The sequence below is a fragment of the Haliotis rubra genome, unplaced genomic scaffold (genome assembly GCF_003918875.1).
Source record: "Haliotis rubra isolate DU_JTF1 unplaced genomic scaffold, ASM391887v1 Scf4, whole genome shotgun sequence".
Lineage (NCBI taxonomy): Eukaryota > Metazoa > Mollusca > Gastropoda > Lepetellida > Haliotidae > Haliotis > Haliotis rubra.
In genome coordinates, this window is record NW_025767079.1 from 772,293 (window position 1) to 797,951 (window position 25,659).

Below are 25,659 nucleotides of genomic sequence, written 5' to 3' on the forward strand. Positions count from 1 at the left end.
TGCTCAAAGCGGCGTAAAACCATACTCACTCATCCACCCGTATCTTCAAGGGCTGCCTCCACTCTGCTGTCGTGTACACGAGTAAAACCAGTATTTGTAGCAGTCAGTTTAGAAATATTTACCTGAGTCAAGATTGTCAGATATTCACGGTGTCTAATTACATTGAGATCATTGTCATGTGCAAATGTTCAAGAAATGTTTAAACTCGCTCACTCACTCACTCACTCACTTTTTGCCAGGTATTCACAATGCGTCCTACGAGGGTCCACGCGGAGTCCAGTCAAGTGAACATGTCCAGTTTCTCCGCGGCGTCTGTGCGGTCAAGGGCGGAGCTGGACGATGCTGTCAGGAAGATGTTGGGGGGTCATGGAAACCGACTTGTGGAACTCTGTAAAGGAAATCCAGTAACCAACTCAGGTACTACCTCTACTACCTCTACTACTGCTACTGGTACTGCTAGTATTACTACACTCAATACTACTCCGGATTCAGTAAAAGTATTCGGATATATATTTACAGGGAAACGTATTCACCTATACATTTTACAGGTAAAAGTATTCAGATATACATTTTACAGATAAACGTATTCTGATATACATTTTACAGGTAAACATATTCAGATATACATTTTTCAGGTAAACGTATTCAGATATATATTTTACAGGTAAACGTATTCAGATATACATTTTACAGGAAACGTATTCAGATATACATTTTACAAGTAACGTATTCAGATATACATTTTACAGGTAAAAGTATTCAGATATATATTTTATAGGTAAAAGTATTCAGATATACATTTTAAAGTAAAAGTATTTAGATATATATTTTACTGGAAAACGTATTCAGATATATATTTTACAGGTAAATGTATTCAGATAAATACATTTTTGAGGTAAATGTATTCAGATATACATTTTTGAGGTAAACGTATTCGGATACAATACCTTTCAGGTAAATGTATTCAGATATAATATCTTACAGGTAAACGTATTCATATATACATTTTACAGGTAAACGTATTCTGATATACGTTTTACAGGTAACCGTATTCTGATAAACGTTTTACAGGTAAATGTGTTCAGATATACATTTTACAGGTAAAAGTATTCAGATATATATTTTACAGGTAAACGTATTCAGATGGCGAAGATGTTGACGCTGACTATCATCCCCACCGTCATGCTTGTCATCATCTCCGTCATCGACGTCGTGAACGTGTCAGCGCGCAACCAGGTCGGCCATAACGTGCAGGACATGATTCGACTAAGCACAGAGGTTGGCAAGTTCATCCATTACATTCAGCGGGAACGAGGCTACACTTCACTGTACATTTCGGCCACCCCCAGCGCGGGGTCTGCTGAGCTCATGAGGAACAGCTTCCGGGAAACGAACCAAGCCCTAGCGTCGCTCAGACGATGGCCTGGCGAGACACAAACACCAATGAAACTATTTCCCACGAAAGAAAACTTTTTGCTTTACCTTCAAGATCACAGAGATACGTTGCTTACCACCCCTGGAACGACCTCTCTTTACGAAGAGGTAAAGTTCTACAATAACGTTGTCAAGGCGTTCATATCGTGGTTGTATAAGGCTATACAGTTCTCGCAAGAAGGAGATACCTGGAGAATGATGGTTGCCTATCAACTGCTCTTAACAAGTAAAAATGACATGGGCGTTGAAAGAACGCTCGGGAGTGTCTTTTACTTGACTGGGCAGTTCGATCAAAGCTTCTACCTTTGGTATCTCCGCAAGAAAAATGTCGGGAATGGAAACTTTGAAGCCTCCAAACTCTTTTCACCTCTTGTTGGGCCCTATTTTCAACAAGACCTTGAGCAACAAAAGCAAACCAACATCACCAAACACATTGAAAGCATGCGTGAGGAAATAAGTACGAGCAATGGCACAGTACCCGTATCGGCCGATAAGAGCAGGTGGTTGTTCGACAACATGACTGTATATCTCGACGTCCTGTTCGACACGCAGCTTTATCTTGCTGACGCCATTCTGAAATCAATGGACGCTGAATTCACAGAAGATATACAAGACATATCGGCGAGCATAGCTGTTCTGTGCGCCATTTTGGTTATCTGCCCTTTAATAGTCATATCGGTGCGTGCATTGGTGTCGGATATTCAACGGTTCGCGTTCACGCTCGCTGACCAAACTAAGGAATTGACACGGGAACGACACAGGACGGAATCGTTGCTGTACCAAATGATTCCAAAGGCTGTTGCAGACCAGTTGAAGACCAACACAGAGGTGGAGGCGGAGAGTTTTGAAACAGTTACTATTTTCTTTTCGGATATTGTCGGATTTACCAACATTTCGTCCACGTGTACACCGATGGAGGTGGTGGCGCTGTTGAACACCTTGTACACGTGTTTTGACGCCCGTCTCGAGATCTACGATGTCTATAAGGTGGAGACAATTGGGGATGCTTACATGGTCGCTTCCGGTAAGTGGTTTTGGTAAGTCGTGTTTTCTCTTCCGGTAAGTTGTTTAGTTGCTCCCGGTAAGACACGTGGCAGCTTCTAGTGAAAGATGTGGCCGCGAAATATTTCGGTTCTGTCTGGTAAGTCATTTAATTAGTGAGTGAGTGAGTGAGTGAGTGAGTGAGTGAGTGAGTGAGTTTGGTTTTACGCCGCCTTTTGGCAATATTTAAGCAATATAACGGCGGGGAACACCAGAAATGGGCTTCACATATTGTACCCATGTGGGGAATCGAACACGGGTCTTCGGCGTGACGAGCAAACGTTGTAACCACAAGGTTACCCCTGCGCCCAGGTAAGTCATTGAATGAGTGAGTTTAATTTTACACCGCTTATAGCAATATTCACACAATATTACGATAGGACATGGGCTTTACACAATATACAAATGTGGGGAATCGAACCCTGATCTTCGGTGTGATGAGCAAACGCTTTGACCACTAGGCTACCCGACCAACCCGGTAAGTCATTGCAGGAATGCAAGAGATTAAAAACATTTTAAGGTCGACTATTCTGGTCTTGTGAAAATGTAATGATGTTTACTTACAGGTGGTTTGCCATCGATTAAGTACTGGTGATCACACTTTTTTGTAGTTTCGTGATGACCTCGCCCTTCGATTGAAACTGAAAATGACGTAACCTGCAAGCAGAATCTAGTTTGTGAGCTTTCATTTCTCGAGTATATTTCGTTCAATTAGGTCGAACACAAACCTCTTCGTGAGCCATCTGATTTCTTTTTTCTCAAATCAAACAGAATTCACCTGATAGACCGATAAAGCCGAACAGTGTTGATTGCACAGCGTGAGCGCCAGCAGTTTGACATATCGACTGTCTTGATATTCAAGGAGCGGACTGTTTGTCTTTTAAAATCCTTATAATCATATTCGTTAACACCTGGCGTCATCCCCGATTTTCAGTGATCCATTACTCCAGTTTCACAGATGCCTTGCCTGTCACGCCCATATACTGTGTTATGTTTGCAGTTGCTCAACCCACACAACTAAGTATTAACACGCACAATAGCACGATCATTTTGTCAATTTTCATGCATGTAAATTTCGAATTAAGATTCACATTTGCGATCGGTTTCAGTTTGCTGTGTATTTGGTATTTATTTCCACTTATATTCATATTTACATGGGGGGCGGTGGGGTAGTATAGTGGTTAAAGCGTTGGCTCGTCACGCCGAAGACCCGGGTTCGAATCCCCACATGGGTACAATGAGTAAAGCCCATTTCTGGTGTCCCCCGTCGTGATATTGCTGGAATATTGCTAAAAGCGGCGTAAAACCAAACTCAGTCAGTCAGTCAGTCAGTCATATTTACATGGGTGACAAATTAAGATGATACACTCATTCTCATTAGATACCAATTTTACGATATTCAAGAACTAGTGTCTAAAATATTCATTATTTATGACAGGATTTAAAACATTCAGTCGGTAAACATAGACCAGTATTCATTATAGGTGATCCGGGTGTTTGCACTTGTGTTCATTAAAAGTGTTTCCGATATCTGTACACGTGTCAATTGACGGTGTTTAGTTTTACGCCGTTTTTAGCAATATTTCAGCAATATCACGGCTTGTGACACAAAAAATGGGATTCACAGATTATACCTATGTGGGGAATAGAACCCGGGTCTTCGGCGTGACGGGCGAACGCGTCAACCACAAGGCTACCCACCATCCCGTGTTCATTAATGGTGTTCCCGATGTCCGCACCGGGGTTCATTAAAACTGTTCCCCATGTCTGAAGTGTTCACGAAAAGTGGTCCCGATGTTTATACCTGTGTTCATTCAAGGTGCCCCTGCTGTCTTTACGAATGTTCAGTAAAGGTGTTCCCGATGTCTATTCAATGTTCATTAAAGATGTTCCCATTGTCTATATATGTGTTCATTAAAGGTGTTACCGATGTCTTTACGAGTGCTCATTAAAAGTGTTCCCGATGTCTATACTTGTGTTCATTAAAGGTGTTACCGATGTCTGAACGAGTATTAATTAAAGGCGTTACGTATGTCTATACGAGTGTCCATTAACGGTGCTACCGATGCCTATACAAGTGATCATTAAAGGTGCACCCGATATCTTCACGAGTGTTAAGTCAGGTGTTACCATGTCAGCTTGTTTGTCATGACAGGTGTTCCGAGAAGAAATGGCAACAAGCACGCTGTGGAGGTGGGAACAATGGCGCTTGACCTCGCACATCATGTGACCCATCTAGAGATCCCCCATTCCCCCGACACCCCATTCCGTCTCAGAGCTGGGGTTCATACAGGTGAGGAGTGATATAGTTGTTGTTTAATGCAGCACTCAGCAATATCCCAGCTATATGGCGGCAGTCTGTAAAAAATCGAGTCTTGACCAGACAATCCAGTGATCAACAGCATGAGTGAGTGAGCGAGTTGTGTTTCCTGCAAAGTTTGTTTTATCAATTGTCAGCCCTCGAAATCTGTCCACACGCATTACTTATGTCAGAGTGAGTGAGTGAGTTTAGTTTTACGCCGCACTCAGCCATATTCCAGCTATATGGCGGCAGTCTGTACATAATCGAGTCTGGACCAGACAATCAAGTGATCAACAGCATACACAACGATCTGCGCAACTGGGAACCGATGACATGTGTCATCCAAGTCAGCGAGCCTGTCCACCCGATCCCGTTAGTCGCCTCTCACAACAAGCATGGGTTACTAAAGATCAATTCTAACCCGGACCTTCACGGGTATATTGTCATAAGGATATGTATTGCACTCGGTATTGACAGTATGACAGTTGACGTAATGACCGACAACGATTTTGAAGGGCAATAGGATGCGAAATGTCGTCTTTGGATCACTAGAGCGTAATATCGGCGGAAGTTCTCATACATTCATTCAGCATACTGCATTTGAGTGCCCCAATGACGAATATAGGGACCGTGTACAACTCTTCTTGAAGCTACTGATCAATGACGTTGACGCCAACGTTTCCATACCACGTTCCACGTGTTCAATGGGGGACTGACTGACTGAGTTTGGTTTTACGCCGCTTTTAGCAATATTCCAGCAATATCACGGCGGGGGACACAAGAAATGGGCTTCACACATGTACCCATGTGGGGATTCGAACCCGGGTCTTCGGCGTGACGAGCCAACACTTTAACCACTAGGCTACCACACCGCCCCTGTTCAATGGGGGAAAGGTCTGGACTTGAATTGTGTGGGTTCCGTGTTGCTGTAGTTGCATTGACTATTTGATTTCGATGAGGATTAGCGTTGTCTTCCTGAAAGACAAGACGTCGACTGACGCGCCTTGCCAAACAAAGAGAATCAGGTGCCCTTATGCCACCGCTCAGTGACCACTCCTTGGACAATATGAGTAAGTGAGTGAGTGTAGTTTTTACGCTGCATTTAGCAATATTACGACGGGAGAAACCAGAAATGGGCTTCACACATTGTACCCATGTGGGGAACCCAACCAGGGTCTTCAGCGTGATGAGCGTACGCTTTAACCATTAGGCTATCCCACCGTCCCTTGGACAATATGTAGTGGGGTCGCCCAGTCCTAGTGATGCCTTTCCTACACCATAACCGACTCACCGCCAAACCTGTAATGAGGCGTCAATGGCGTTATTTCCACAGGTACGACCACACCTATCAAGGAAGTGTAAAATCAGTGGGGACTCACGTACCAACGACGAATAACCAAGTTTTGACATTGTGTAACCACTGACGTTGGTTGGCAATATGACGTTTCGTAAGGGACAAATAGGTAACTATCAAGCCTGAACATAAGCTGCATGTATTCGATTTCGAAAGCTCGATTTTGCAGAGCCGGGTTTCGGATCTATCGATCCTGTATTCTAGTTGTTGACCTGGAGCTGGATCGATCATCAACGTGTTTGTTGGTTGGTACCAGCTCCATAATCTGCTAATCTCAGGCGGTAAAATATTGAGCGTATTAACCACTGCACGCTGTTTTCTGCGCTTTCTGCGTTGGATGTGTTTTGCAAGATAACGTTCTAGCTAAACCCATTCATCGTCAACGCCTGTTCTATTGCTTGGTATCGAGATTTGTTTAATGCCCCCTGAATTTCTGAAGAGTATCTATACACACCTTTACACACACACACACACACACACACACACACACACACACACACACACACACACACACACACACACACACACACACACACACACACACACACACACACACACACACACACACTAACACACACACACACACACACACACACACACACTAACACAGCCGGATACACGTCATCATGAAAGAGGAATAATCTGGAACGTTCGCTAAACCTCAGTTAACCTTGCCACCATACCTCATACCCAGGAACACATGCTTGTCGCTGGCTTGGTTGACACATGTCATCGTATCCCAGTTGTGAAGATTGATGCATATGATGTTGATCACTGGATTGTCTGGTCCAGACACCATTACTTACATTTTGCTGGAACATTGCTGAGTGCGGCGTAAAACTGAACTCACTCACTCATAATCACGAAAATGTGTGTCTCAGATCTCAGTGGGGTTTGTTAGGTGAAGCAGTCGTAAAAGGAAACGAATGTCACTGCAACTTTACACAACATTATTTGGAGCAATATGAATAACGTGGACTTTTTGACATATTCTACTATTTTCATCCGTCTTGGTGATATTTTCTGTGGCTACCATTATACATTATATCAATTGGAAATAATAGAGGACAGAATATGAATACAAAATCTTATAAATCATTGGTTTCTCTGTCTCTTTCGAAACTATAGTGGTTGACATGATTCAGGAAAAATATGGCAAATATGCGGACCCCTCTTACAAAATGACATGCATACATCTTAACTACAAAAGTGGTCCAGCTTCCCATTGTTCTTTGTGGCTTAGGTTTGGTAGCTCCAAACTTACCAGTGAAGATCCATGTTAGAATTGATCTTCAGTGACCTATGTTTGTCGTGAGAGGCGACTAACAGTATCGGGTGGTCAGGCTCGTTGACTCATGTCATCGTATTCAATTTGCGTAGATCCATATCATGCTGCTAATTACTGGATTGTCTGGTCCAGACTCGATTATTTACAGACCGCTGTCATATAACTGGAATATTGCTGAGTGCGGCGTTATACATCAAACCAACCAACCATACAGCCTCCAGAACAACTTCGTTGTCTGACGGTTGAAGAGTTACTGGTTTGCTGCCAGGAACACAGCTCTTCTGGCACTTACAAAGCAGAATGCTGCAGTGTTTGATAGTCTACACATTCTCAGAAACGTTCTTGGTGGATTCGACCAGACAGGGCTTCCTTTGGATATAAAGGGGAGAAGGACCCTGAGATGATGATGAGCCAAATGAGCCAGACTCGATACATCTTCGTTAGATTATTTATTTCAATCTGCATTATGTATATTAATCTTTTACTAACGACAATGAACATAACTACGATGATGATGGTCATGATGATGTATTTGTGATAATGTTAAATTTCTTCCTCCCAGGACCAGTGGTGGCAGGTGTAGTGGGCTCCAAGATGCCGAGATACTGTCTGTTCGGGGATACAGTCAACACAGCATCCAGGATGGAGTCCACGGGCATGTGTAAGTACTTAGTGAGGAGTCACAAGTGAAGATACGGTTAGAACTGAACTTGAGCAACCCATGCTTGTCGGGTAATGTTGACTTACGATTGTCGTAACATGTAAGGTTGACTTACGACTATCGTAACATGTATGTTGAATTACGACTGTCGTAACATGTAATGTTGACTTACGACTGTCGTAACGTGTAATGTTGATTTACGACTGTCGTTACATGTAATGTTGACTTACGACTGTCGTAACATGTAATGTTGATTTACGACTGTCGTTACATGTAATGTTGACTTACGACTGTCGTAACATGTAATGTTGATTTACGACTGTCGTTACATGTAATGTTGACTTACGACTGTCGTTACATATAATGTGTATTTAAGGCTTGGGAAGGGAAGGGGGTATCAAATACCATCGGGTACCTGTCTGGCAGAAAATGATTTCTGAGGCAAAACAAAATGCACAAGGGATAAGTTTTCGCCGTGATAATCCGGGTTAGAATTGGTCTTCTGCAACCCATGCTTGTCATAAGAGGTGACCTTTCGGATCGGATGGTCGACTGCTTGACACATGTCCTCGTATCCCAATTACTCTTATCGATGCTCATGATGTTGACCATTGGATTGTCCGTTCCAGACTCGATTATGATGAGTTGGATGCTGTGTTTAACGACAATTCTAATATCAAACTGCACATTCACTGGATTTTGGTTGGCAAGAAGTTGTTTTATCTCCTTCTCAAGAGCATAAACGAGATTTCGATTCTTCTTCGTGGGTGACTTTCAAACCAAGTATGTTTGCACTTGTATCTTGCCTAACCTGTGGTATCTAAATGAATCTATTCACAGCTGGTTGTCACCCTTCGACTGGACTTGTCAACCAACTGCTCAGTTACATGTTAACATTCTTCGTGACAAAGCCATGTTTGGTGCCAATGGTGGTTGGGCACCATTCTCTATGGGTAAACTGCCACGGTTAATAATTATGAACGTGCTTATGGAAAAATCAGAGTACCGACCCTCCGTAGAACTGAGAATAATCTATAATTCAACGTGCCGTTTTGACTCAGTGGAATACTTGTCTGTAATTTCATTCATAGCCTTAATCTTATTAAATGTTTGCTCACTCAAACACTGTATTATAGTTTTCACTCAGTACAGTGTGTGTAAAGATAGATAGCCAGTTTGCTTCGTATTATTTTGTGAGATGTTCACCAGCTCGTTGTGTGATATGTGAGAAGCGCCCCACAATCCCCTTTTGTCATGTCAGTCACCGCGATCGGGTAAATGTGTGCCTATAGAGTTCGGCGGCTGTGTTATACGACAAAACATTCTGTGCCTGTATCAATATCTGCTGGATAAGCTGGAAGACCATCGATAAACACTAGTTGCCTTCAGTCCCATTCCACGGTAATCGATGTCCTGTCATATGTGTGAAGCGCCCCACAATCCCCCTTTGTCATGTCAGTCACCGCGATCGGGTCAATGTGTGCCTATAGAGTTCGACGGCTGTGTTATACGACAAAACATTCTGTGCCTGTATCAATATCTGCTGGATAAGCTGGAAGACCATCGATAAACACTAGTTGCCTTCAGTCCCATTCCACGGTAATCGATGTCCTGTCATATGTGTGAAGCGCCCCACAATCCCCTTTTGTCATGTCAGTCACCGCGATCGGGTAAATGTGTGCCTATAGAGTTCGGCGGCTGTGTTATACGACAAAACATTCTGTGCCTGTATCAATATCTGCTGGATAAGCTGGAAGACCATCGATAAACACTAGTTGCCTTCAGTCCCATTCCACGGTAATCGATGTCCTGTCATATGTGTGAAGCGCCCCACAATCCCCCTTTGTCATGTCAGTCACCGCTATCGGGTAAATGTGTGCCTATAGAGTTCGACGGCTGTGTTTAACGACAAAAAATGTTGTGCCTGTATCAATATCTGCTGGATAAGCTGGAAGACCATCGATAAACACTAGTTGCCTTCAGTCCCATTCCACGGTAATCGATGTCCTGTCATATGTGTGAAGCGCCCCACAATCCCCCTTTGTCATGCCAGTCACCACTATCGGGTAAATGTGTGCCTATAGAGTTCGACGGCTGTGTTTAACGACAAAAAATGTTGTGCCTGTATCAATATCTGCTGGAAAAGCCTGAAGACCATCGATAAACCACTTGTTGCCTTCAGTCCCATTCCACGGTAATCAATGTCGTGTCATGTGTGAAGCGCCCCTCAATCCCCTTTTGTCATGCCCGTCACCACGATCGAATAAATCTGTGCCTGTATCAATATCTGCTGGACACGTTGGAAGACCCTCGATAAACCACCTGTTGCCTCCAGTCTCATTCCACGGTAATCAATGCTGTGTGATGTGTGAGAAGTGCAACTCAATCCCCTTTTGCCATGCAGGTCAAAACGACCGTGTGAATGTGTGCCTTTATCAACATCTGCTGGATAATCTTTAAGATCCCCGATAAACCGCCGGCTGTCTTCAGTCCCATTCCACGGTTATCAAACGGATGACCAACCAGAATAAGCTGATTAAAGAATTCGAGGCGGAGCAGACTTTCAAACTGCGTAGCGTGTTAAACATCTGGAATCAGTTTTAACCCAGTAAGAGGAATCTCATGAGGAATCGGCATGTTGTTTTCCATCGTCCGTTTTTCGATATTCCACTTTCTGAAATCTAATTTTGGTCAGTCATTCAGTATGCCCTATAGTATTAAAGTCTGCAAAGTTGCTATGTCGAGTGTATTTGACCTTGGAGAGAATTTTAATTTTTTCACCAATAGAAGGTCGTTTTGACATTGATACAAAACATTGGGTACAAAACGTAACTGCCATATGATGCCTTATATGTGTTCGTGATCGATTTTTTTCCACCATCAGCTCGGTGTTTCCTGCACAGTTTGTTTTCACATTTGTCATCCCTCGAAATCTGTCCACACGTATTACTTATGTCAGAGTGAGTGAGTTTAGTTGTACGCCGCACTCATCAATATTCCAGCTATATGGCGGCGGTCTGTAAATAATCGAGTCTGGACCAGGCAATCCAGGGATCAACAGCATGAGCATCGATCTACGCAATTGTGATACAATGACATGTGTCAACCCAGTCAGCGAGCCTGACCGCGCGATCCCGTTAGTAGCCTCTTACGACTAGCATGGGTTACTGAAGATCAATTCTAACCCGGACCTTCACGGGTACTTATGTCAGAAATATTGGCAGGAAGCCTTGTGGTGATTCGAAATGTAGAGTTGCGTCCCTTAGGTGAACCAGAAACCTATGATCGTGTGTTCACGAAGGTGGTGTACGAAGCCCATGACGAGGACGACAACAATTATGATGATAAATACACAATGCCATTTAGAATGTGGTCAAATGTAAAATATGTTATATTTGGGATTACACTTTGGGATATCAGTAAAGAACAGATTCTAGTTCTTTTGTTGAGATGAGTCCCATCCGGGATTCGAACCCATACCCTCAGAGTCAGGCACCTGATCGCCACCACACAAAGGCAGCCGTCTAACCCGCTTAGCCATCGCGGCTTATGATAGAATCTGTACTTCACTGAGAAAGTGTAATCCCAAATAGATCATGTACTATAATACAATGATGATGATGATGAAAATGACGATGATGTTGATGAAAATGAAGATGATGATGAAGATGACAATGATTATGACGGTGATGATGATGATGATGATGATGAGGATGATGATGTAAATGACGATGATGATGATGAAGATGACAGTAATGATGATGATGATGATGATGATGATGATGACGGTGATGACGGTGATGATGATGAAGATGACAGTAATGATGATGATGATGATGATGATGACGGTGATGATGCTGAAGATGACAGTAATGATGATGACGGTGATGATGATGAAGATGACAGTAATGATAATGATGATGATGACGGTGATGATGCTGAAGATGACAGTAATGATGATGATGATGATGATGATGATGATGATGATGATGATGTAACTGAAGATGACAGACGATGATGATGACGGTGATGAAGATGACGATGATGACGATGAAGATGACAGTAATGATGATGATGATGATGATGGTGATGATGATGAAGATGATGATGATGAAGATGACAGTAATGATGATGATGATGATGATGAGACCGATCCACATGAGTCAAATCTTTGATTGAAAGGTCGACCGAGATATTTTGACAAAACGACACAATCATGAAGCTGTGAAAAATTACCAATTTCGTCTCTGATTAATACCACATCATTTGTTCCGATTTGTTGGTTTCATTTTATGACCCAGTGTTTGTTTCACAAGCGACACCGCACGCTATCGCTTGTCATCAAGAGCTGATTGATTGATCGTAATGTACATGGGTTCTGAGTAGTGCCACCAGTTCCCATCTCCATAATAGCAGAGCCAGGGGGGATCCGGCACCGTGATCTGTCACATGAGCTGTGTGGTGACAGCCGACGCGAAGTAATACTCCAAAACGACTGCAGATAATGTAGATAAAAAACAACACGTCTGTGATGAGTGGGAAATACTTGCAAACGTCAGTGTAATCAATCATGGAGATTTATCGAAAACAGATTGCCTTTCATGAAAAAATACACTCATAATTTGAGGCAGATAGTGCTATAGTTGAAACATTGTCTGTCCATTACTCGTCAGTTCGGAACGGAGAGTCGATGCCTTCGCAGAGACAAGACATGAAGAAATATATCAACGTACCATATACCACACAACAATGTAGACAAATATAAACAAGGTTTCAGTTGTTACGTGGTTAATCCACAGCCAACATCCCAGTCCTGTCAGTATTGTGTAGAGCCTCATATATCACTGACCCGTGGAGAGCCGAGTCAGACTTACTAGTAGTCTTCAGCTTCTTCGAAGCGACTGACGGGATTAGCGAGATGTGTCATCGTATCCCAATTGCGCAGATCGATGCTCATGACGTTGATCACTGGATTGGCTCGTTCAGACTCGATTATTTACAGACCGCTGAGTGCTGCGTTAAACAGCAACCGACAGATAATCAGATACTACTGCAAGTTTGCTGAGGGTCACCCTTGGTAACACGTCAAATTGTGTTGAAATAACCAAAAACAACAGTGCGTTGAGATAGTCAGGTGCTATGTGTAGAGCAATAATCCAGTAATCCCATGTGACCAATGAAAATTGCCTCTGTTCATCCATCAGTGAATGGGTACCCGGTAGTATAAGTCATATGGCTATTGACGCCTCAAGCGTCTGAGAGGCAGCTTGGGTTAACTGGGGTTGTAATGTCCATTATCCTGTGTGCGTTAAGAGCATGCCCATGCGGCGTGGAATTCAGGGTTACGTAAATGTCCTTACATCGAAATGAGAGTTTCTGTCCTAAACCTAAACGTAAAATTATTCACGGAGACAAATTTGATTGTGCAAAAAACCGCTCAGTCGTGTGTATGTGTCCACGAGATACGACACCAGGCTAACACCGTCGTCTCATACTCCCAATAAGTGTCTTCATGGTCGCGAAGGGAAAATTGTTCCATTCTTCAACAAGAGCATAGTTGCGTGAACGGCGTCGTGATCATCAGCTCGTTCCACGTGTGTTCGAATCGGTTGACATCTGGTTTCCACACCATGCGGAAAATGCTCATTAAAGTAGGCATCAGCGACTATGGCGCGATGAGGTCGTTCGTTGTCGTATATGACGACGAAGTCTATCTTGTCCGAAGCCTGTGTGCAGGACGATCTGTGAGCCCAGACATTGTCCAGATGCATCTTCAGTGGAGGTCACTAGTGCAAGAAATCTGGTCTGTCGTAATCTTCATCACAATCGAAACGTACCTGCCTGTGAGGTCGGGTCTGTGTGATGCGAATGTGTGTCCCCCAGGACCGAAGACCAACTTGACGGAGGCAGTACTTACCGTCCGAGTGGAAACAGTCAATTCAAAGTGGTTGCAGTCACAAAGTAAGAGCGTCCTTCTGCAATCTGGCGTTCAGGCGTTTATGTTGAACGCTGTCAACCACCCGCGTGATCAAACACGTCTTACCCGTGAAGATCCGAGTTAGAATATTGATCTTCAGTAACCCATGCTTGTCGTAAGAGGCGACTAACGGAATCGGGTGGTCAGGCTCGCTGACTTGGTTGACACATGTCATCGGTTCCCAGTTACGTAGATCGAGGCTCATCATGTCAATCACTGGATTGTCTGGTCCAAACTTTATCATTTATAGATCGCCGCCATATAGCTGGAACATTGCTGAGTGTGGCGTTAAACAATATAAACATTACAAACATATGGAATTAATTCTCTGCCCATCGCACTTCGGCTGACATGCACCACGTTTGCCACGTGACGTTGAGTTGACCCAGTTTTAGGTTCACGCATCTGCAAATTCTGCCGTCGTCAAACGACATTTTTCTCGCTTAAGGGGGTACAAGTGCATTAAATTGTTGCAATCCTCCGCGGCACTTGCTGCTGGGCTTTCTGATCATAATTCGCAACGAATTCTCACACAGTTAGAATTCCTGTTGCACATCTGGACTGTGACAACTTGCCTGTGTCTATTTATGAAATGGAAGTCGTATAGCGGTTACCCATCACTGTGTACATGGATACCCAAAAAACCTGACCCTGACAAACTTTGAGTGGTATTGCATCGTTAGTCTTCCTAGGTTTCCCAAATGAAGTGACATGTTACATCTGTTGGTGCAACTAGTACATGTGCTACAGATGCATCAAGCGATAATGAGAAAATTGGAGGAAATACTGCCGGTCTCTGAAGGACAACTAGTACTGTGACACAAAATTCTGTGAAACTAATGCAGTAACACTGTTCTAATAAAAAGCGTCATTGCGAAAGTGAACTGGAAGATCTAAGGAATACTTCACTGCTTTTACTTGTGTAAATATGTGTAGACCAGACACCGCCTGGAATATCCAAATTTAATGGAGTGAGTGAGTGAGTGAGTTTATTTTTGCGCCGCTTTTAGCAATAGTCCAGCAATATCACGGCGGGGGACACCAGAAATGGGCTTCACACATTGTGCCTATGTGGGGAATCGAACCCGGGTCTTCGGCGTGACGAGCGAACGCTTTAACCACTAGGCTACCCCACCGCCCCAAACTTAATGGAACTACGTGAGTAAGAAATATTCCATCAATATCAAGGTTGGGTCAAAACATAGTCTTCACACATTGAACCAGTGTGGGTAGCAGAAACCGGCAATTACACGTGTCGATCGAACACTCTAACCGTTAGGCTACAAGATCTGTATTGGACTTCATATTGTAAATTTGTCATGGAGCATAATATTAATCGAAGTGTTGTCCTCCAATATCCGTGTCACATGTCAAGGTCAGCGTTACTCAAATTGATGCATGTAATTTGAAAAAACACTAGTTCCAAACATCCTCCAGGGCCTTTTCTGTGACAAGAGACACAAGATCAGGTGATGAGTGCAGGGTAATATCATGGGGAATAAGTCATTAAAATTGTCTTGCAGCTGGGATTTCCTTTGAGAGGAGATCACTCTTCCTCGTAGTTTTGCGCATCGAAAATGCTAAACCAGTCCAGCGGCTGTCTCTACACGAAATCCCTGTCAACACCCTGCTGTTGAGTACACTCCCAAGGCATATTATAGCACCGGTTGTGTATCTAAAAAAAGATATTAATACAGTTCTGGAAATCCGTATTCAAATCTTTGAGAGGGACGCCAGGTATCTCTTTCACCCAACTTTCGCCATTCATCACATTTCAATGGTCGTGGGACAAGACTGCAATCTATAACGTTGCTGTATGCATTGCCGTCAATATTTACCGGTCATGCAGTGCTTGGGGAATACAATACGGGAGATGACAGACATGAAGAAATCGAGATGCTGCGTGTAATTAATTCCGAACAAATCTGTTGTATTCTGACATGTTTTCCCAACTTTCAGCAGATACTCAACTCTTCGTTGGAGTCATGATTTCAAAGTAAAAATTCAATTATGGCGATAAATTGGATCTGGAAGGACGACAGTGTGACGTAAAAGAAAACTGTTTGTACAATGTAATATGACATGCTAATGTTTATGATTGGACGTACTTCACTGTGTAAACAACTAGTTTAAGCCTTGAACTTTATGAAATCTGGAATGCATTTACAGTAAGAAGTTAACAGGTACACTGTTTGGTATTTCGGCTTGTGCATCAACAAATGTTATATATTTAGGTGAAGCTTTAATCTATATTATGAGTGCACAATACTTTCATGATATCAGATTTTCTCAGCAAATAAAGCATAACTTTGAATATTATTTGACAAAACAATCATTTGCTGGCGTACACATATGCACGAAACATGTTAACGCACTCAGTAGCCAATGCAACTTGCGGGCGATGGGGTAGCCAAGTGGTTAAAGGGTTTGCTCGTCACGCCGAAGGCCCAGGTTCAGTTCCACGCATGGGTGCAACGTGTGGATCCCATTTCTGGTGTTCCCCGGGATATTGTTGTAATATTGCTTTCACCGCGTAAAACGTGTAAAACACTTAGCCATCTAACCCACTCAGCCAGCGCACTTCCACATATTGCTTCACTGACTTTGTGTGCTGGGGATTAGGTGCCTGACCTTCAGAGTGTGGGTTCAAATCCTTGATAGGACTCAACCTAACAAATGTACTAGAATCTGCACTTTACTGAGCAAATGTTATTTCAAATATATCAGCCAATTGTCCATATAAGATCAGCATCCAGATGACGTTTAGGATTGTCGTCAACGTGTTGATCGACCGTTATAGTCTGTTTGCAGTGAAAACGTACCGATGAATGTCAGTTTAAACCAAAAGGTAAAGCAACTAAAGTGAAATTAAGATTGCGAATCCTCATGATTTTACCTTGCCAATTGAACATTTAAATCTCAGAATTTTATTCGACTTAGGATAAAAGTTGTTTAACAAACGATCATAGTCTCGCATGGCTATTATTGGTTTGTATTACAAGGGGGTATGCACATGAAATGTAACACCGAAAACGACAAGGGCTGTTATAAGTTAACGCTCTTCACGTACCGCACGTGCATTTGTTTCACTGTTCCAACTACTGCGCTTACCCCATTATAATGCAAACCAGTAATAGCGATTTGAATCTATGATCGTTTGTTAAACAACTATTATCCTAATTTGAATAAAATTTTGAGATTTAAATGTTAAATTGGTAAGGTAAAATTATGAGGATTCGCAATCTTAATTTCACTTTATTTGATTTACTTTTTTGTTTAAAGTGAACTCCTGGGGTACGTTTTCATGCAAACAGACTATAGTGAATTTTTTGTTTAAAGTGAACTCCTGGGGAGGATACAGCCATTCTCAGAATCACGTCGTTCATGTCCGTTCATGTCACGTCGTAGGACAGAGTGGCTTCAATATCGTTATTTGTCCAACAGAACGGTCGAAATCACCTAAAATCGGCCGACTATAGCACCAAATGACATATCAAATATCCGTTGTTATCCCCAGAGCGCAAAACAGCATGACTAGCTTGGTGTCAAACTCATCATTACTGGACTTTGAGGTCATGGTCGATTTCTATTATTCATGGCTGACTGATGGCCGAGCCCTCCGCAGAAACACCGCCGTTTGGCGGGGGTTCCGTAATGGTTTGGGGCGCCTAACATGACTGTAAACTTGACCTTGTGATGATCACACAAAATCTGAATGGACATGGGTACACCACGGTCATCCTAGACAGGGTTGTTGTACCACATTTCGAGGACCATCCTCTGAACACAACATAGACTACATCGTGCACGTGTTTCCGTTGGTTTCTTCCACCAAGAGGTGGTAACGATTCTATCTTGGTCCAACTGGAATCCAAATCTCAATCCCACTTAGCATGTTTGGGATATTAGGAGTCGCAGAATACACCAAAGAGACCCTCCAGTACAAAAATCATGATGCACGGGAACAGGCTCTCCTTCAATAATGGAAACCTCAACGTCAAATTCATCGTGTGATAAAGAGGAGGGCCAGGAATATTTTTACTGTTGGCGGTGGTTAGACGAGATATTGACATTGTGCTCTGTTATTGGTACTTGTGTGATGTCTTGAGGATTGTATGTAAGAATCTTGAAAATGTTAACGTCATAAGACCACAGTTATCAGCATCACATTGAATTATTGTTTGAGGGCCAATTTATTCAGATAGCAAGTTAAATTGAGGTGTGGGTAAATTCCGTTACAATGGTTAATGATAACATACCGATACGATGAATAATATGGGGTGTTACGATATTTGTTTCGTGTGTTTATGAATTCACCTACATGTCAAAATGTTCGAATCTGATTTGTTCGCGTGATCTGGATAAAATGCAATATCTCCCGCCATGGAGGAAATAAATTCTTGAGAGGGACAGAAAACACATCATACCCCGGCACGAAGAGAAAAGGATGCAATAGTTTCAGAGCAGGAGAATACACCTCTGAAACTCCGCTTCGAAGCGAAATATCCAATGATATTTTCCAAGTCATTGAAAGTCAAGTTAATCTCAGCTCAGTAGACCAGCTGTTTTCCGTCAACTGTAATTTGTTCCGATTCTTTCACACTGGCAGATTGAAACATGTCCGTGACATGCATTCGGAAACAATTTTTTTTAAAAACAGAAACTACATGAAGACAGATCATGCTGACCTCGTTTTTTCCTGAGTGTTCAAGGACAGGAGTGTTTTTGTATCTTTTATCGCATCAGGGCATAAATTTCCACATCCGCTGGAAATGTTTGATCAAAACCTTTTATTATTTTACGTGTGAATGGAAATTCAGAGCGGACCGGAGATTGGAATCAAAAGCAAAAAATACATACGGACATCCTTTTAGGTATTCCAGGTTTGTTTTGTTTGTTTGTTGTTTAACGCTCAGTAATATTCTAGCTACATTGCCGCATTTGTTAATAGGAACTGACAATCCAGTGATCAACAGCATGATCACCAATACGTGCATTTGGGATATGATGACATGTGTCAACCAAGTCAGCGAGCCTGACCACCCGATCCCGTTAGTCGTCTCTTGGGTTGCTGAAGACCAATTCTAACCCGGGTCTTCACGGGCAGAGGTAGAGTGAAGAACTCATGATTGAGATGACGGTACCAATGACGACGACCATTATGTTGATTACAAGGTCCAACTGTAAAGGACAACTTCATGCCCAATGCATGCTCGAAGCACTGTATTATTATTGGCGGATATCTCATTCTCAGCCCAGGGTAGCCTGAAGCATCAGAGGGTTAAGAGCCACTCAGTGCCCATTCATTACTGAGTACAAAGTTCAAATGCAGTCATTTGCCTAAGGAGACAACACAGATGTGTTTCACCACTGTGGGGCAGAATGGGGGCCGTTGACACATGCAGTAAGAGAGACTATCGTGTTCTATGGTTTGATAATTGATTAAACTGACTCTTGAAGAGTGATGATTTAATTTTGATCGAGTCTTGTGATGTTTGATGACTGCTTTCTGTCGACAGCAATTTGAAAAGGATTTAGTGTACCTTGCTTTAGTATTGTTGATACCATGATCATAATCACTCATATATCCATATACTAGGTTACTCGATGAAACAAAATAATAAACAAAACTAAATGTCAGTCAAAAACATGCAATGATATAACAGCTAGTAACGTCTATTTCAACCTCATGGTCAATTGTCAGTCATGCACATACACTGATATAACAGCTAGTAACATCTGTTTCCACGTTGCTGCTTCCCGCAGTGCCGTCAACTAACGGTAAGTGGCCTCTTGTTCGGTTAAATATACGACCCTTGTCAGTGACCCACTGATTGACACCCACAACATCTTTAAACTGCTGCATAACAGGTTCAGGGGAACATAGGGTTACGTTTGATCTAGTTTGGTAATGCCAGTAGGATACGCGGTGATCCGACAGTAATATGCCTGATATAGCTGTCTCACACTTTCTGTCACCCCCGCCTTCACAGTCAACAGTATCGCGGCTTCCCAAGCTTCCGTCACCTGGAGCCTGGTAAATGTCAGCGTTTGTGATGGGGGTGATGCGTTTGTAGGTACTGCTTCAGAAGGAGACAGTTGTCACGGATATATCATAACACTTCAGGTGATAGCTCAGAATGTCCTATGGATATTAACTAAGTGGGTATCGTGTCACAAACATCTGCTGGGACAGCGAGTGTTATGTTTTGCTGTATCAGCAATTATTGAGCTGTTCACGGCTGAGTACTCAGAAATTGTGCCATGTAAGTAAGATTAGATCAATGTGTTACAGTAACAAAAGCGACCAATTAAACATATTTTAATGAGATCAGAAATTTGTCAACCACACATATAGAAATTCAGAAGTATTACGGTGGCAAACATATTAAATCACTAGTTCCTGCACACATTCATACTCACGCACAAACGTATACACTGAGGAACCTACTCAAACCCTCACACAGCCACACTAATACTCACGAAAACGTTCACTTACACACCAACCCACCCACCCATACATACCCAAACCCGCTCACTCACTCACTCACTCACCCACCCCCACCAATTTTCATCCCCTTTTCAGCTCAAGCAAATTATACTCCTCCCTTCCCATCCCTTGCAGCTTAATTCGCCCTCTTTAACCTTAAAGGACTTGAGCTGAAACTCTTCCCACCCTTGCAAGGATATCTCAGTTCGTTCAGCTGACCCAATCTTCAGGTTCCCTCAATCACAGGAATGCATCTCCTTCTGATTGAAGTTCAGTGGCTGAACAACGATTTTGCACTCATGGCGATTTAGAGTGGTATTACTTTTCAAAGATAAAATAAGTTCAATGCCAGATAAAACTGAATGATCGACTGCATCACGCAACTGAGTGCAGAACAAAGGATTCCACCCACATACCTGACACGATGTATGTGTTGTTCACTGCCCTTCTCTTTACCATTGAAAACCATGCACCCACACTTGTCGTCTAACATCCTCATTGACATCCTCATTTGTTGAAGAGGAAGGAACTCGGCAAGAGAAGCTACAGAGAATTCATTACGACTATTTCTTTGTGTTGGAAATATAGTCTTAGTGAATCCGTATTTGGTATAATTTGGTATAATTTTACTGACATTTTGCTTTCGAATGAAACCACGTGCATCAGCGAATAATGACCCAGTGTGCATATTGCATGAGTGAGTTTAGTTTTACGCCTCACTCAGCAATATTCCAGCAATATGGCGGCGGTCTGTAAATAATCGAGTCTGGACCAGACAATCCGGTGATCAACAACATGAGCATCGATCAATGCAATTGGGATACGATGACATGTGTCAACCAAGTCAGAGAGCCTGACCACCCGATCCCGTTAGTCGCCTTTAACGACAAGCACGGGTTGCTGAAGACCAATTATAACCGGGATCTTCAAGAGACACAGGTGCCTGTGCCACTTTTCGCTGTACTGAGCAACATCCCTTGCCAACAAACCTAGCTGCATAACTTCGGGATTTCCTCCCCCATTTAACTGACACTCCGCATTATATGTAATATTGTTCCAATTTCAAGAGTGTTAACGTAAGTGACGTTCTTATAATTTGTAGTTGGGTTATATGTATTCCCTGACTTGTGAAAATAAATCTAAACACATAGTTTCAAAGAGTGCAACAAATCGTATAACTCTATATGGTCCTGTAAATTGTGATTGCTGTTTGTTCTTTACCGCTGCACTTAACAATATTCCAGCTACATGGCAGCGGTCTACTTCTACGATAGGATGCCTTGGTTGTCTCCGGCACCGCCATATATTTTGAAGAGTTGTCTCCCTTACTAATACCAAGATATATGTTCCCCTTTTTGTCTAGAACTCCACACATCATCATAGTAGTAATAGCCTACGTTACTATGGAAATGTTTCCCACACCATACTGTCACGTTGTGAACACCTGGTGTTGTCAGTGATTCTCGTCTCTATTTTGCTGTTTAACCCCAGTGGAATCTGTTTTGGCAGATAATCGCGACTGATTGTTGTCTGGGGTTGACGTTTTATAAACAGGAGTTAGTGTTTCTTCTTGAATCAACACTCACTAACCCTCTCGCTCACACACTCATTCCAGCGGACCGAATTCAACTGAGCAACAACACCTACTACTGCCTGAAGGAAATCGGGGGCTTCAATTTTGAGAGAAGAGGAGAGATCGAAGTTAAGGTAGGTATAGCACTAACGTCAAGATTATTTGCAGTCGTGCTTGGAGAGTGGAAAGTCATACCAAATGACGTTAAAAGATGGTAGTACGTTTATAACGAACACACTTGTTACTTGTCAAAACAAATCCTAAATGATATTTATAGAATATATTACAAAGGAGCCCCGAGACTTTCTTCATTTTTAAAACTGTGGTAGTCGAGACTTGCCAAACATTCTAGACCTGCAAGGGCTGTATTAGGAATATCTGTTTCAAGGTCCGCATGACAGACTAAACAATAACGAACCGACAGATATAACGAAATATTCTTTAGATCAGTAGGTCAGTATAATGTGTCTCAAACAAACAATCTTTCCGAGGCGATATCTTTTGGAGTTTTGAGATTGAAGATGCTAACTTTATGCTTTATTCCGATCAAACTGTGAAAACCTAAATAAAACAATATGTGGATCATTATCAGATCAAATGTAAAATATCATTATTTACTCATTGAATAAGCCATTTCTGTGGACTAAGTTAATCAGAAAGAATACTGATAGCGATGCCTTTCTGTTACTGATGATCACGTTGGAGGTCATTATATGTTCGTGTCTATATTTCGATCAGCGACAAAAAAAGCGAAAAAAGACAAACCAGAATGACTGATTGAAAAAGCTCCAGCCCTAAATGAGATTGTTAACCTCAGTGGAATGGGGAAAAAACAGAAAGAAAAAGCCCACCTAGATCGTATTCTAGCTATATTCTCATGAAAAGTGTTTTGAGAGAAAAGGAGAGATTGAAGTTAAGGTAGGCATATAGACTATCGTAAAGATTAATTGCAGTCGTGCTTGGAAAGTGGAACTTCATACCAAATGACGTTAAAATATAGTACCACGTTTATAACGCACACACTCCATTCGATCAAAATGTCAAAACACAAATAAAATATGTGTGAATCAATATCAGATGAAAAGTAAAATTTCGTTGTTTACTCATTGAATAAGCCGTTTCTGTGGCCTAAGTTAATCAGAAAAAAATACTCAAAGCAAAGCGTTTCTGTTACTGATGATCATGTTGGAGCTCATTATATGTTCGTGCATATATTTCGATCATCGGGAAAAGAAGAAGAAAGAAACAGTGAAAAAATGACAAACCAGAATGATTGATTGAAAAAGCTCCATCTCTAAATGAGATTGTTAACCTGAGTGGATTGGCCAAAAACACACAAAGACTTAGACTGCTGACTCGGAAATATTACATTAACACTGAAACACCTACCATCCAGTTTGAAAACACTATCCTGTTCCCAACGTCTATAAATATTCCTAGTTCCTATGTAATATGTTTAAAATAACTTTAAGAGTACTTGAAAACTACATGATGACATATACCCCAGTACCCCAACCATGCTCAGTTGTGCCACCTCGTCCGTGTATTATAATTAATCCTTTAGCATTGTTGACTCCTGAAACTGCGAATGTGTCATACCACCTATTTGGACACCCGGTGTCACCAATGGTTTCGGTGATCTTTTCATACATTTCCCCCACTTCTTTGTCGCTTACACCTATTTTGACACCCGGTGTCAATGCTTTTCGGCGTTCTCACATTTTCCCCACTTGTTTCTCTTTTACTCCAATGAAAAACATGTTTCGGCAGATGATCGAGACTGGCTATTCCCTGACGTTGATGTTTTATGTTATTTAGTTTTCAGATATTTCATATATTCTTAGATCGTACGCACAGCAGTCACCGTTTCAATTAAACGCATGGCTAATCTACCCTTACACATGGAACTGAACAACGTGTGTTGTTACACACATTTTCATTTCATGAACATGAAACAGACACCAGATAAGTGGCTCAATAATATGGGCTTGTGAGACCAGTGACTCAATATTATGGGCTTGTGTTTGCATTCTGTCGGTGTATTTAGAACATTACTGACATTAATAATATGTATTCGAATATTGCTTTCCCTTCCCTAAGGTTAAGGTCGTGCAGAATACAGTTGATACCAGACCAATAACTTGATAACGGCTGTTTGTGTTTCATGTTATCAGGATGATTAGAAATGTGTTGACGTCTTCTGAAAACCAGACCAATCAGTTAATGATCCTATAAACATTTATTCCTCAGGGGAAGGGTCTCATAGCTACATACTGGCTTCTCAACAAGGACGGGTTTGACAATCAGCTGCCATGTATGCCCGGGTGCAAGAAGTATACTGAAGCCCATAAGAGACGCATCAGCGAGTATGAGCAAGCCCCGTGCAGCTACGTCGGAGACTGACCCGGCGACAATTGTCAGGGTTACAGCGGTGCTCCACCATGACAAACTGTTCGTTCACCAAGGCCATACATAAGATGACTTTTAGAGAGTGGTTATTTGTTCGCCTCTTCATGTTAACTACGGTATCTCGGTGTGATAGCATTACAGAACCTGCATGAGTTGGAACAGTAGACCCTCTCATACCAGGCACCACACACACAGACACACACTGCATACACACCATACAGACAATAAATACAACAGATACTGCACACACCACATATACACACACACTTTACACACAATAAATACACACGCTCTCAAAACACATACAACGCACACACATCACACATACACACACTTTACACAAAATAAATACACACGCTCTCAAAACACATACAACGCACACACACCACGCATACACATTCTTTACACACAATAGATACACACGCTCTCAAAATACATACAACGCACACACCACACATACACAAAAAAATACACACTCTCTCAAAATACAACACATACACAATAGATACACACGCTCTCAAAATACATACAACGCACACACCACACATACACAAAAAAATACACACTCTCTCAAAATACATACAATGCACACACACCACACATACACACACTTTACACACAATAAATACACACGCTCTCAAAACACATACAACGCACATACACCACGCATACACAAAATACTTACACATTGCAGACACACCATGTATATAATAATACACATACACGCTGAAACACACACAACACACATGCTACACTATATATATATATATATACACACACATGTATGTATGTATGCATGCATGTATGTATGCAATATATATATATATATATATATATATATATATATATGTATTCTGCAAACACCACACATACAAATAATACTTACACACTGCAGACACACTACACAAACTACATACACATGTATAAAACTACACACAATACCCTTATGCACAGTACACACACCACTTACATAAACTACGCACACTATAGACATATAACATACATCAGACACATACACATTACACACACACGCGCAACATTCACTCTCTCTCTCTCTCTCTCTCTCTCTCTCTCTCTCACATACACACAAACACACACGCACGACACAAAGGCTGACTATTTCTGGTCCT

General features: G+C 42.0%; 1 protein-coding gene across 1 annotated transcript; it reads left to right on the top strand.

The window, feature by feature from the left end:
* Window positions 1–248: 248 nt before the first annotated feature.
* Window positions 249–24,523, top strand: LOC124287070 (heat-stable enterotoxin receptor-like). The gene is made up of 6 exons (XM_046723549.1): window positions 249–417; window positions 1,130–2,458; window positions 4,631–4,768; window positions 7,982–8,080; window positions 22,163–22,254; window positions 24,371–24,523. The coding sequence occupies exons 1-6, from the start codon at window positions 249–251 to the stop codon at window positions 24,521–24,523; spliced, it is 1,980 nt and encodes a 659-aa protein (XP_046579505.1).
* The last annotated feature ends 1,136 nt before the right edge of the window (window positions 24,524–25,659 follow it).